The 12,916-nt window shown below is 33.7% G+C and overlaps 3 protein-coding genes across 9 annotated transcripts; 2 read left to right on the forward strand and 1 right to left on the reverse strand.

Annotated features, from left to right (window-relative positions):
• The first annotated feature begins 443 nt into the window (after positions 1-443).
• LOC123899975 (GDSL esterase/lipase APG-like) lies at positions 444-2,322 on the forward strand. The gene is made up of 5 exons (XM_045951250.1): positions 444-846; positions 1,080-1,210; positions 1,287-1,520; positions 1,606-1,861; positions 1,949-2,322. Exons 1-5 carry the CDS (start codon positions 564-566, stop codon positions 2,143-2,145), a joined length of 1,101 nt encoding a protein of 366 aa, XP_045807206.1. The 5' UTR covers positions 444-563; the 3' UTR covers positions 2,146-2,322.
• A 2,499-nt stretch (positions 2,323-4,821) lies between these two features.
• LOC123897494 (pentatricopeptide repeat-containing protein At1g62670, mitochondrial-like) lies at positions 4,822-9,616 on the forward strand. 7 transcript variants are annotated; one of them, XM_045948163.1, is made up of 7 exons: positions 4,953-5,535; positions 5,788-7,192; positions 7,781-8,025; positions 8,106-8,258; positions 8,576-8,796; positions 8,921-9,025; positions 9,212-9,544. In XM_045948163.1, exons 1-2 carry the CDS (start codon positions 5,099-5,101, stop codon positions 7,160-7,162), a joined length of 1,812 nt encoding a protein of 603 aa, XP_045804119.1. In that variant the 5' UTR covers positions 4,953-5,098; the 3' UTR covers positions 7,163-7,192; positions 7,781-8,025; positions 8,106-8,258; positions 8,576-8,796; positions 8,921-9,025; positions 9,212-9,544. The 7 variants fall into 7 exon arrangements, with proteins under 7 accessions (XP_045804116.1, XP_045804119.1, XP_045804115.1 ...); XM_045948164.1 differs by having other exon boundaries at positions 4,965-5,535; positions 5,688-7,192; XM_045948159.1 differs by having other exon boundaries at positions 4,953-7,192; positions 9,212-9,616.
• A 111-nt stretch (positions 9,617-9,727) lies between these two features.
• On the reverse strand, positions 9,728-12,477 carry LOC123897495 (protein CHUP1, chloroplastic-like). The gene is made up of 4 exons (XM_045948165.1): positions 12,308-12,477; positions 11,978-12,226; positions 11,814-11,884; positions 9,728-11,552 (listed from the first exon to the last, which is right to left on the reverse strand). Exons 2-4 carry the CDS (start codon positions 12,135-12,137, stop codon positions 10,128-10,130), a joined length of 1,656 nt encoding a protein of 551 aa, XP_045804121.1. The 5' UTR covers positions 12,138-12,226; positions 12,308-12,477; the 3' UTR covers positions 9,728-10,127.
• Between the last annotated feature and the right edge of the window lie 439 nt (positions 12,478-12,916).

Below are 12,916 nucleotides of genomic sequence, written 5' to 3' on the forward strand. Positions count from 1 at the left end.
AGATTTACCCGTTACCGGGCCTACATTTCTGCAGTTTGGGCCCGGGGACTTTCCTGAGCCCAGCATATAGCAAGGACCCATTCACACCACTTCGTGATCCAAGGTAAACATTCGCATCACTTTTTCCTTTATAAACACTATCCTTCAACTTTTATTTTCCGATGTGGGACTTTTTCTAAGTTCAACTTTTCATTACTATTCACTCATAAGTCATAACTCAACCTTTAAATCCAACACACACACACACACTCATGAACATGCACTCTCTCGTGAACAAGAGTAATGTTTTGTCCACAAATTAATTTCAACAACTTTGCTACACTATAGCATATGAAAGAAATAATGTTGACACGAGAGTGTTTGACCAAAAAGTTAAATCACATGGTAAAAGCTAAAAACCTATGGTTTCATATTAAAAGATAAGGTCTTAGACTCTTAGTAGTATTGTGTAATGTAACTACATTAGGCCAATACATTTATTAGCTACCCAACTTCAATCTTCCATCATCAATAGGCTCATTTATTCACCTGTCATATTAATTTTTTCTAGCTTATAAATTATAATGCACATTAGATCAATGGCTTCAGAAAGAAAAATGAAGATGAATAGTAGAGAAGTACTTTTTGTTATCTTTGCATTTGTGTTGTTGGCATGGAGAGGGAATGCACAAGATGATGCTATTGTTCCAGCAATCATTACATTTGGTGACTCTGCTGTTGATGTGGGAAACAATGACTATCTTTACACTCTTTTCAAAGCTAATTATCCTCCTTATGGAAGAGATTTTGTTAACCATAAACCTACCGGGAGGTTTTGCAATGGAAAATTAGCTACTGATATTACTGGTTAGTATAAGATATCGAATTCGCAATACTAGTAGCTTAGATTATATTGTGGACTCCGTGCGGTTGAAAGTTGAAACTCTCCGCATTTGAGACATAAGTGACATTCAATCAGGATCAGTAGTCCAAAAAGGATTGATCAAAATTTGAACCGCTTGATCTTGATTGAACGTCTACCGATGTTACATTATATAAATAGATATTTTTCGTTCTTATTGAGCTGTTTATTTTTGTAGCTGAAACTCTGGGTTTTACGAGATATGCCCCTGCATATCTTAGCCCTCAAGCAACAGGAAAAAACCTTCTTATTGGAGCAAATTTTGCTTCAGCTGCATCCGGTTATGATGAAAAGGCTGCTATTTTGAATGTAAGTGTGTGATGTATATAACACAAACACGCGCTAGAAGATCCGTCTTTATTAACTCTCTTTTATTTTTTGGCAGCACGCGATTCCATTGTCGCAACAGTTACAATATTACAAGGAATACCAAAGCAAGCTGACCAAGATAGCTGGAAGAAAAAAGGCGGCATCGATTATTAAAGGTGCATTGTACATATTGAGTGGTGGAAGTAGTGACTTTATTCAAAACTATTATACCAATCCTTTAATCAACAAATTTGTTACTCCTGATCAATATTCTTCATACCTTGTGGATACATTCTCAAGCTTTGTTAAGGTATTTTCTTTATTTTACTTCCACTCTTTGAACTATGGATTAACATTAGAATATTCTAATCAAATGTGCTTTGTTTTGAACATAGGATTTGTATAAATTGGGAGCTAGAAAAATTGGAGTGACTTCACTTCCACCATTGGGTTGTTTACCTGCTACAAGAACTTTATTTGGATTTCATGAGAAAGGTTGTGTCACAAGAATCAACAATGATGCACAAGGATTTAACAAGAAAATGAACTCGACCGCGGCAAAACTCCAAAAGCAACTTCCTGGTCTTAAGATTGTTGTCTTTAATATTTTCAAACCTCTCTATGACCTTGTTCAATCCCCTTCAAATTTTGGTAAGCAATAACATATGATGATATTCATTTTATTTTTTTTTCAAAAAATGTTGCTTATTCATGTAATATATCTTGTAACATTTCTAGGTTTCGCGGAGGCAAGGAGAGGCTGCTGCGGAACTGGGATTGTTGAGACGACGTCCTTATTGTGCAATCCAAAATCACTAGGAACTTGTTCTAATGCAACTCAGTATGTGTTTTGGGATAGTGTCCATCCTTCGGAAGCTGCTAACCGAGTTCTAGCCGATGCATTGATCGAACAAGGCATAAGCCTTATCGGTTAAGGATTCGTGGTGGTAAATGTGATGCAAAAGTTTGTTATTTCTTTAGTGTTAAGAAATCTGCATCTTATTAAATAAAATTTTAGAAATTTCGTTGTAACTTGTTCAAGTATATGTACCAAATTTACTTTCTTTTATGTCTCCAATTTGTTAATAAAAACCATTTTTTCCCTAGTGAAATTAACCAAGGTTTGCATTTTGTTATCTTGTACAAACACTACTACTATCTTTGTCATTGTGAATATCAAGGAGCATGAACTCCAGATTGGAGATGAAATATTGACTGCTATTTATATAATTTATTTATTTTTGGGTTGAAAAGCTACTATATATATAGTGACATAATTAAATTATAAAAAAGTATATTAATAACGAAATTTTATCTTAGAACGTAACTTGTGTATTTATTACTTTAAAAATTTTAAAAATTATATTTTCAACATTAATTTTGTCTTTATTTTTTATTTTTGGTATACTTAGGAAGTGTCCCAAAAACATTATTCAACATGACATGGACAGAGAATTTCTTTTAACCTTCAGCGCATGCATGTGTAAACAAAATATAAATTTATATATATTAGTATATATAAGATATTGTTCGATTCGTTTTTAATGATAGGCTTAAATGATCAATTCGTCCCTGTAATTTTGCAAATTTTTGGTTTTCGTCCCTGTATCTTTTTTTATTTTAAAATAGTCCCTGAATGTGCAAATTCATTTGATTTTAGTTCCTAACGTCTTGTGCCGGTTATTATTAATAATATTTTGCCGTTTCAAAAAAAACATTATGTGTCGTTACAAAAATGATGAGGTGGCAAATAAAGGCTGGCGGGGCAATGTGTGACAAATGAGGATGATGTGTCAATAATGATGCTCAGTCATCCACTTAGAGGGACCAAATCCAAAAATAAAATTGCAGAGAGGGACCAAAACAAAAAAAAACGAAATTAAACCAAAAAACAAAACATATTTTATTCTTTTTTTCTCTAAACCCAAAAATGGACTCTATTTCTTTAAATCCAGAAATTTGTGTTGAATGTACTAAAATGATATTTTCTTCTTATTTTTCTCCCCAACCTAAAATTCCATAAAACTCTTTAACCAACAAAAAATTGAGTTTCCTGATACACCATTTATTTTGATTTAATCAAAAGACCATATTAATTTACTAATCATCATCTTCAAAATTTGTCATGAATTTTTAATCAAACAACTTTATATATTATAAAATTTGAGTTCCATTATATCCTCAAATGTCAACCAAAAAATTCATAAACTTTTAAGATAAAATGACTCGTTTTTATTCCTTTTTTTCTTTTGGATCTCTCAAATCGCATCCATTAAAACATGTTTTGCAATTTTTGGGTTCGGAGAAATATGAGTCAATTTCTGAGTTTAGAGAAAAAAGAAGAAAAATATGTTTTTTGGTTTAATTTTGTTTTTTTGGTTTTTGTCCCTCTCTGCAATTTTATTTTTGGATTTGGTTCCTCTAAGTGGATGACTGGGCATCATTATTGACACATCATAATTGTTTGCTACGTCACATATTGCCATGTCAGCCTCTGTTTTTCACGTCATCATTTTTGTAACGGCACATAACGTTAGAGACTAACACCAAATGGATTTGCACATTCAGGGACTATTTTAAAACAAAAAAAGATACAGGGACAAAAACCAAAATATTGCGAACTTACATGAACGAATTGATCATTTAAGCCTTAATGATAAAAAGAGTTTTAATTTCATCCAAAAATTAGCTTAAATGACAAGCGTGTCTAAACACATATATCTAACAACTCGAACACTTGAGCAATGTGATACCTCAAACAAACTCCGAACAACTTCAACATCCACCATCACATCGAGCATGAATCTTTGGGTCCAATTACATATTGCAATCTTTAACAGGCTCTGACACCATATTAAATAAGCATGAACCTCATCCTAAAAGCTAGCTCAAAAAATGAAGGCAACCAAGTACATTTTTACATTCAATAGTTTAGGATTCGGGAACATAAGCAAGAGCTCTAAACAACTTCAATATTCACCCTCATGCCAATATCCAAATTGCAACCCTTTTCTCGACTATGGTACCAAGTTAGATGAGTATGGATTGCACTCTAAAAGTTATTTCAAAGAATGAGGGTGTCAAAGTACAATTATACATACAATGTGACGCAGTCGGAAGCAATAGGTTTAGCAAGCGCTAAACTTAGAATGATAAGCAGACAAGTTGCAAGCACAAACTTGTCAAAAGAGTTTCCAGAATCCACCAGAATTTGAGAAAATAATCTCTATATTTTTATTGAATGAAAAAACGGCTTCTTATGGCTACAATAGTTTAGCTTAAATCTAGCTAAAATATAAAAATAATAAATCAAGCTAAAATATAAAAATAAAAAATCTAGATAAAACATAAAAATGACAAATCTATCTAAAATATAAAAATAATTAAATCTGCATTATTCCGTTTACGTGTCACTTCCTCTTCAATCCGGCACGGCCAGCCTTCCTACGTCACAATGACTCGAAACCTGAACAACATGAGACTCCTAACAACTTCAACATTTGAAATATCAATTTTTTTTAATAATTTTTGCTAATAAATAATTAAATATTTTTTGAGAAGAAATGGATAGTTAGAGATATTAATGGTGAAATTATGCATTGATATTTGACAATTATTTTGAGGCAGAACAAATATTATTTCTCAAGTTAAATATTGGTTTTGGTTCGGTTCGGTTTGGTTCGATAGGTTCAATTTTCTTCTTTAACCGAACCATAAACAGTAAAAATGTCTAATAATACCCTTTGTCGTTGCCGCCGCGCAACCTCGTTCAACACAACACCAAGCAACCGCCACTGTTCTTCTTCTTCTTCTTCTCTCTCTCTCTCTCTCTCTCTCTCTCTCTCCAAACCATTTGATGAGATGCAACCGTAGTAAAAACTGCATTTCATGGCGGTGAAATGCTTACTCCTCCGCAGCACCACCAGAGTTCACTTCCAACAACCACCACCAACTTTCTTCAGGTTCTATTCTCCTCCAACTTCTTCTTCCGCATTGATGATGATGGTTGAAGAAGATGAAACTCCAAATTTCAATACCCCACTTCCCAAAACCACTACAAAATTATCTCATTTGGTTGCTAGAGTCTTCAAGTCCTTAAATTGGCGTAAAGCAAGAAAAATCAAGTTCAAAGGTTGGGTTCAAACTCATGGTTTTTCTGACTCAATCAATTCCTTTAGAATCATCATTCATACTTTTGCTTTATCTGGTATGCATTTGGAAGTTTTTGCCTTACTTAGAGATATTGTTGGATACTATAAAGACGAAAATCGCGACGCATTCGAATTGTTTGCTGTTTTGCTTGATTCAGCACATCATGTGGAAAGGTCTGTTGTTGTGTTTGATATGCTTATTAAAGTTTTTGCTTCAAACTCTATGCTTGAACATGCCTATTATGTTTTTGTTAGTGCTAAGGATGTTGGGATTGTACCTAATATAATGTCTTGTAATTTCTTGTTGAAATGTTTGGTGGAAACAGATAGAGTAGATGGTGTGAGATGTTTGTTTCAGGATTTGATAAACTTCGGTCCAACGCCGAATATCCATACTTATACTATCATGATGAATTTTTATTGTAGAGATGTTGGGTGTAGTGCTGATATTAGACGGGCTTCGGAGATTTTAGGAAAGATCTATCGGAGTGGGGAAATCCCGACTGTTGTCACGTATAGTACTTATATTAAGGGACTTTGTAAAGTTGGTTCTTTTGACGTTGCGTGGAAGTTAATTTGTAACTTGCACTGTAAAAACCAGCTTCTCAATAACCATTGTTTTAATGCTGTTATATATGGACTTTGTCAAAGAGGTGCAGTAGATGAAGCTTTAGTAGTTTTGGAAGAAATGAAAAACTCCGGAGTATTGCCTGATGTTTATAGTTATAGCATTTTAATTGATGCATTCTGCAAGAATGGAGATGATGAGAAAGTGACTGACTTGATGACGGATATGGATCAAAACCAAATAAAACCATCCATTGTTACCTATACTTCACTCATCCGCGGAGGTCTATGTAAGAATATACCGATGCAAAGCTTGATGAATATCTTCCGTCAAAGTGGTGCTTCTGATTACAAATATGATCAGACTATTTATGAAACTTTAATTGATGGATTTTGCAGGGAAGGTGATATGGATTCGGCCGTCGAGCTTTTGAAGGAGATGAGTAGCAATAATTTTGTTCCTTCTGGTTTTAGTTATTGCAGTCTAATTAAGGGATTCTACAAATTGAGACAATTTGCTAACGCATTGAAAGTTTTTAGTATCATGCAAAAACGTGGTATATGGCCAGATACAATCGCTTCCAACCATATTCTTAGTATTTACTGCAGGGAACGTGACTTCGATGAAGCCTTGGTCTTGTCAGAGGAACTCCAAGAACACGGAGTTAACCTCAACCCATATTCATATAATGAATTCATCCACAAGCTTTGCAGAGAAAGTTTTCCAGAAAAGGCACTTCAGCTTCTGCCATTAATGCTTAAAAAGAATGTACTTCCTGGAGTTGTTAATTATAGTACCCTTATATCTGGCTTTGCTAAACAGTCAAATCCTGAAAAAGCTGTGATGTTATTCACAAGAATGACAAAAGTAGGAATCACTTTCAACGTCAAAACATATACAATTCTTATTGACCTATGTACCCGTAATTTCAATATACATGTAGCATACAACTTATTTGAGGAAATGAAAGACAAGGGTGTATATCCAGATCAGATCGCATATACAACTCTAATAGCTGGCTTTTGTAATACTGGAAAAATGGTTATGGCGCAGGCATTATTTGATAAAATGTTGTGGGAAGGCTGTTCACCAAATGTAAATACTTATACTTGTATGATTAATGGATATTTGAAGTTAAACATGATAGACCAGGCTCAGAAGTTGCGTGACAAAATGAGGGCAAATGGTTTATCTCATAAGGTTCTGCGTCTGGAATCTGGTGCAATTAGGTAGCTCTGTCAAGGCTTCCATTATATTCAGCTGGTATGTGTTTTGAATCTGACAATTTTTTTCTTCTTGTGTTTTGACATCTATATAATTTTATACCATGTTATTCAACTTACAGTGAACTGGTATTCCATTTTGAACTGTTTAATTGTAGATTTGTGATAAAACCTGTGATGCTCAATAGCTGTATCACTATATCATGTTATTTGTTTTGGGTGATAATATAGTTATTTGTTATGAATATCCTTCTAGTTTATATACAATTGTCATTATTAGCTTGTTATTTTGTGAGTAATATTTGAACTATCATTTTTAAGTCAATTAAAAAAAAAGTCAGTAAAATGAGATGGATAATGCTAACGTGAAATCAATAAAATTGTTAATAATGCTGTACCTGTGGGATTTTCTCATTAATTGTTATCAAACGATGTGATGAATAGTTTGAATGCTTGCATGCATATGTGGTAGTTTCTTGGCCCTTTATTGTTTTGATGTGAGTTTGGTCAGTTTCTAGATGCTGTTGTACATGATGTCCACAAAGGCATGTGCTTTGACATGTGTTTTTCAAATAATTTTTTAAATGCAAAAATGCTTCAGTATTTCTAAATTTTGTCCTTCTCACAGTATCGTCAAAATCCATCTCAATTAAAGGGAAATCAAAGGCAACTTGAACTTCAAAAGATCAATGAAATACTCAGCATCAGAGAAATTCACCGTGATTCCAAGTTGTGTCCGTCTTGTGACATGGCAATTTCTCGAACTGAAGGTTGTAATAAAATGAAGTTCGGTAATTATGGAGACTGGAGAGTACTTCTGTTACCGCTGCAACAAAGCAGTTGATGCATCAGAGATCCATATGGACATTTCAGGTATGGCTTTAGAATTTGTTTTGCATGGTTTTCATATGCCAAACATTCCAATTTTAAGAAATCTCTTTTTATCATTCAAGGGACGAGGGGTCGTGTGAATTCTTCCCATGAGAAATGGTTGAGAACTGGAAAGCATGCATAAATCCTCACCAGGAAGTACAGCAAATGAGCAAATACATGTTGAACTCTTTCACCTCGGTGGCTCACCGTGTCCTAGTTGTCGTCAATTTAATGTAAAGTTTTCTGTTGTTTCATAAAAAAAAAAAATGTCATAAAATTATCTGTTTTTTGCTGTAAAATGAACGGTTTAATGATTGCAAATTACTGGCCAGACAATAGCATGAGTCAATATATTTTTGTTAACATTTACACTACATATCTGCTATTTACTTGAGAAATCTCAAAAATATTTTTCTATTCACATTTTCTGTTCTTTTGCATCTGGTTATGATGAAAAGACTGCTATTTTAAATCTAAGTTTGTGATGAACAATGCAAACACGTGTCTTAGAAGATTCATGTCTTTTAACACTATTTTATTATTTTAGCAGCATGTGATTCCATTGTCGCAACAGTTAAAATATTACAAGGAATACCAAAGCAAGCTGACCAAGATAGCTGGTAGAAAAAAGGAAGCATCAATTATTAAAGGTGCATATATTGAGTGGTGGAAGTAGTGACTTTATACAAAACTATTATGTCAATCCTCTTTTGATCAACAAAGTTATTACTCCTGATCAATATTCTGCATGCATTCTCAAGTTTTGTTAAGGTACATTTTTTTTTAATTGTCACGCTTCGAAATATGGCTATTAATTGAAATATCAAGACATATAGTATCATGAAAGGATCAACATTGGAATATTATAATCAAATGTGTTGTATTTTGAACATAGGACTTGTATAAATTGGGAGCTAGAAAAATTGGAGTGACTTCACTCCCACCATTGGGTTGCCTACCTGCTACAAGAACTTTATTTATATTTCATGAGAAAGTTTGTGTAAGCAACTTCCTGGTCTTAAGATTGTTGTCTTTAATATTTTTCAAATCTCTCTATGAACTTGTTCTATCCCCTTCAAATTTTGGTAAGAAATACTTAGACTATAATAACATAAGGCATTCATTTCTTTCTTTATGTAAAACAATGTTACTTATTCTTATTAATCTATGTTGTGATATTCAATAGGTTTCACGGAGGCAAGGAGAGGCTGCTGTGGAACTAGGATTTTAGGGACAACATCCTTATTGTTCTTCTAATGCAACTCAGTATGTGTTTTGGGACAGTGTCCATCCTTCACAAGCTGCTAACCAAGTTCTAGCTTATGCATTGATTGAACAAGGCATAAGTCTTGACGGTTAAGAATTCCAAACGTTTGTTATTTTATTTCTCTAGTATGGAGAGACTTGCATCCTATTAAATAAAATTTTAGAAATTTTGTTGTATTTTGTTCAAGTACATTGGTTTTTTTTTAAGGGAATTCTGCAATTTAGTTTATGTTCCAGATTTATTTTCTTTTATATCTCCAATTTGTTAATAAAAACAATTTTTCCTTGGTGAAATTAGCCAAGATTCGCATTGTGTTATCTCGTATTAACACTATATTGGTCATTGTGCAAATCAAGGAACACTGAACTCCGAATTCGGGATGGAATATTGGCTGCTATCTGATCTAGTGACATAACTAATTATAAGAAAGTTCAATGAAGAATTCAATATTGTTGTTTTCCAAGATCAGAAGTAATAGATTAAAATTTTCATCCAACATATTTTTTAATGTTATAAATAACATGGACACAAAATTGAACCTTAAACCTCTGTCACACTATCCACAGTTATGTTGTAGATTTGTAAGTATTGACAAGTATATTTTCCAAGTTAAATATGCTGTGATAATCTGAAGTAAAATACTACTATTATTAATTGATGAACGCTTGTCAATGATTGGTAACACACTTTTCTGTAATATATATGATTGGTGTCTGAACTAGACCTAAATGCTATTTTAAATGACAGTTAACATAACAACATAGTAAGTTTTTAACACATAATATTCACAGTCGAAAAGGTAAATCCTTGTATATTGACAATAACCTAAAACAAACTAACTAAATGATGTTGATCTTCCACGTCTTTGATATTTAGTATTCACACTAGAATCTTTTAGAGCTTCTGCATATTTCTCCAAATCGGATTTCTCTATGCCTAAAGAACCTGGTAAGGAACCATCTCTACTTAAACTTGAGTATCTCCTATTCCTTTCCTTCATACTCATCGATGTTGAGAAATCAAAAGACGCTCTACGATCAATTCCAGTTGATGTACTCAGCCGTGGAGAATTGATATCTTCTTGATATCTAGTTGAAGCCCGACTATCCTTTCCTTGTATCAGTCTCTTAAGCTTGCTAAAAAATTTGGTGTTGCTTCTGGCAGCAGATGAATTATCAACAGAAGAAAAATCATCATACTCTCCGGAGTCAGTAATAGAAGAAGCTTGCGAGGAGGACCATTGATCAAAATCAAAGTCCACAATACTCCCTGATCCATTAGCATCAGCATATTCAAGTATAAGCTGTTTGGCTTTCTTCTCAGAATTGGGGCTTAAGCTTTTACTCAAATCCTTTGCAACTGTTTTACTGCGCGGAGGCTGATAATTTCGCAGCTCATATCGTAAGCAAGCGTTTATCCACCGCATGTACACTAACTCTTCAAGATCTGAACATCGATCGGATTGTAGTTGCTCAATTTTCTTCATCAAGTCCTCGTTTTCTATTCTAAGACGCTCACTTTCTCGGTTCGCATCATTAGCAACGATCTGCGTAGAATCGAATCTTCGAGTCAAGTCAGAAATCTCTGTATGCAATCTTGAATTAGATTTCCTCAATTCTTCTACTTCCAACTCAAGAACCTTTTGCTTTTGCAGCTTTACTTTAATATCTTGATCACAAGCAGCATCTTTGCACTCTTGGTCTTGCAACTTGGCCACTCTTCGTTGAAGAGTAACGATCTGTTCCTTATCCTGTTCAGCATCACACCTAATTTCCTTATTGAGTAGTTCGATTTTCGCCTTTGCGGTGTCAAGCTCGGCCAACACCTTTGCATGATCGGCAACCTGTTCTTTTAATCTCCGATTCTCAGACTGTAAGTTTTTAGCCTTCAGATTGAACATCTTTACCTCCATATTAGTTATCTTCAATCTATTTTGAAGCTCCATCACAACTGTTTCTTGCTCTCTAAGACCACAGTACTCAAGCAACTGAAACTCAAGATTTTGTTCCTTGTCTTGAAGCAATCTAACCATGTCTCTGAGATGACTTATCTCTTGTTCATAGTTATCCTTATCAGGAACTGTATATCCTTTAGAAGATCCTACTTTTAACCCCGGCGCCTCTACTTCAAACTCTACCTCCTTAACGAGCTCGTCAAATTCAGGTAAGAGGAACTCATCTTTATCTCCATTTTGTTTGCTGTTACCGAGAAGATCAATAGGAGAATTTTCACTCCTCAACTCGTTGGTGCGTGTTTCTTCCTGCCATATATAGGAAATTCAATAGCCCTATTTTAGTTTCATTGTTTGAAAAAAGATGTCTTAGAAGTTTTGAATGGAAGATTCATATATTGACTAAAACCCAAAACCGAATTCGAGACTAGTTCTATACATACACCAGTTCAAATCTAAACCAGTCTAAAACCAATTCACTATAACAAATCCAGTTTTTGTATCGAACAAGCCAGTTAAGTTTTGAAATACTAACCAAACAATTGTATAAAAAATGAAGGGAAAAATTACCTCTGAAGCAGTATTGGAAGTACTGAATTTAGCTCCCAATTCATCTCCTAAATTAACTTCACTTTCATGACCTGAAAAACACGATTACATTTAAAGATTTAACAACATACAAATAATCATTTGGATAGTTGGATTTCATGATGAAATTTGAAAGGAAAGAAGACCTGAAGTGGGTGAGTTAGGATTAGGATCAGAGTGGTTGATTGTTGTGATTCTGAGGCGTGAGCAGATAAATCCAGCAAAAGAAAGAGCCAAAGCCAAACCAAAATTCACTAAAATAGGCTTCATACCCTTCTCCTCCTTCTTCATCATTATCACCATCATCAAAATAAATCTAATCTACTTTTTTCATAAGATAACTAACATAACTCCTCTTCATCACTATCATTAAACAACTCTTTAGTGGTTTATGCCTAGAAACATAGATATTGATTAGAAAAAAATCCATCAAATAAGGAAGAAAAAACTGAATTCAAACTAAGGAAGAAAAATACCCCAAATGAAGCCCATGATGTGATGGTGTTGTATTTTGCAACAACTACTACTTGAGTTTCGTGCCAGGTTGTCTCTCTCTCTCTCTCTCTCTCTCCCTCCTCTTTTCTTCTGGGATGAATCAAAAGAACAGTTTTTTTATTTTGTTGACAGTTGGGCATATGTATGACTACTAGTAATCGGACCCGTGCAACGCACGGGCACAAATAGCTTATACGATTAGATAATGACATAAATTTTATTAAATATAACAATTAGGTAAGTATTAAATGGTTATCTAAAAAAAAAAAAAAGTATGGTATTACCAAAACACTTCTCCCATTTGCATGGTTATTAGTGATGTTCATCTACCAAGACCTTTCGACCTGAGCACCTACTTCGGGAATTAAATTCATCTGGCAAAAAAATTTATACATTTACTGATTACACAATTATATTTGCTAATCATGGTGATGTAACCTAAACATAAATACTCTTACTTAAGTATAAATTATAAGAAAATCTGTTTACAAAGTTGCAAGGAACATCATATAAATCTCATAATCCATGTAATTCTAAAGTATATATTCTTTCAAACATTCAACGAAGATCACATAATTTTTAAGAACTAT

The sequence above is a fragment of the Trifolium pratense genome, linkage group LG7 (assembly GCF_020283565.1).
Source record: "Trifolium pratense cultivar HEN17-A07 linkage group LG7, ARS_RC_1.1, whole genome shotgun sequence".
Lineage (NCBI taxonomy): Eukaryota > Viridiplantae > Streptophyta > Magnoliopsida > Fabales > Fabaceae > Trifolium > Trifolium pratense.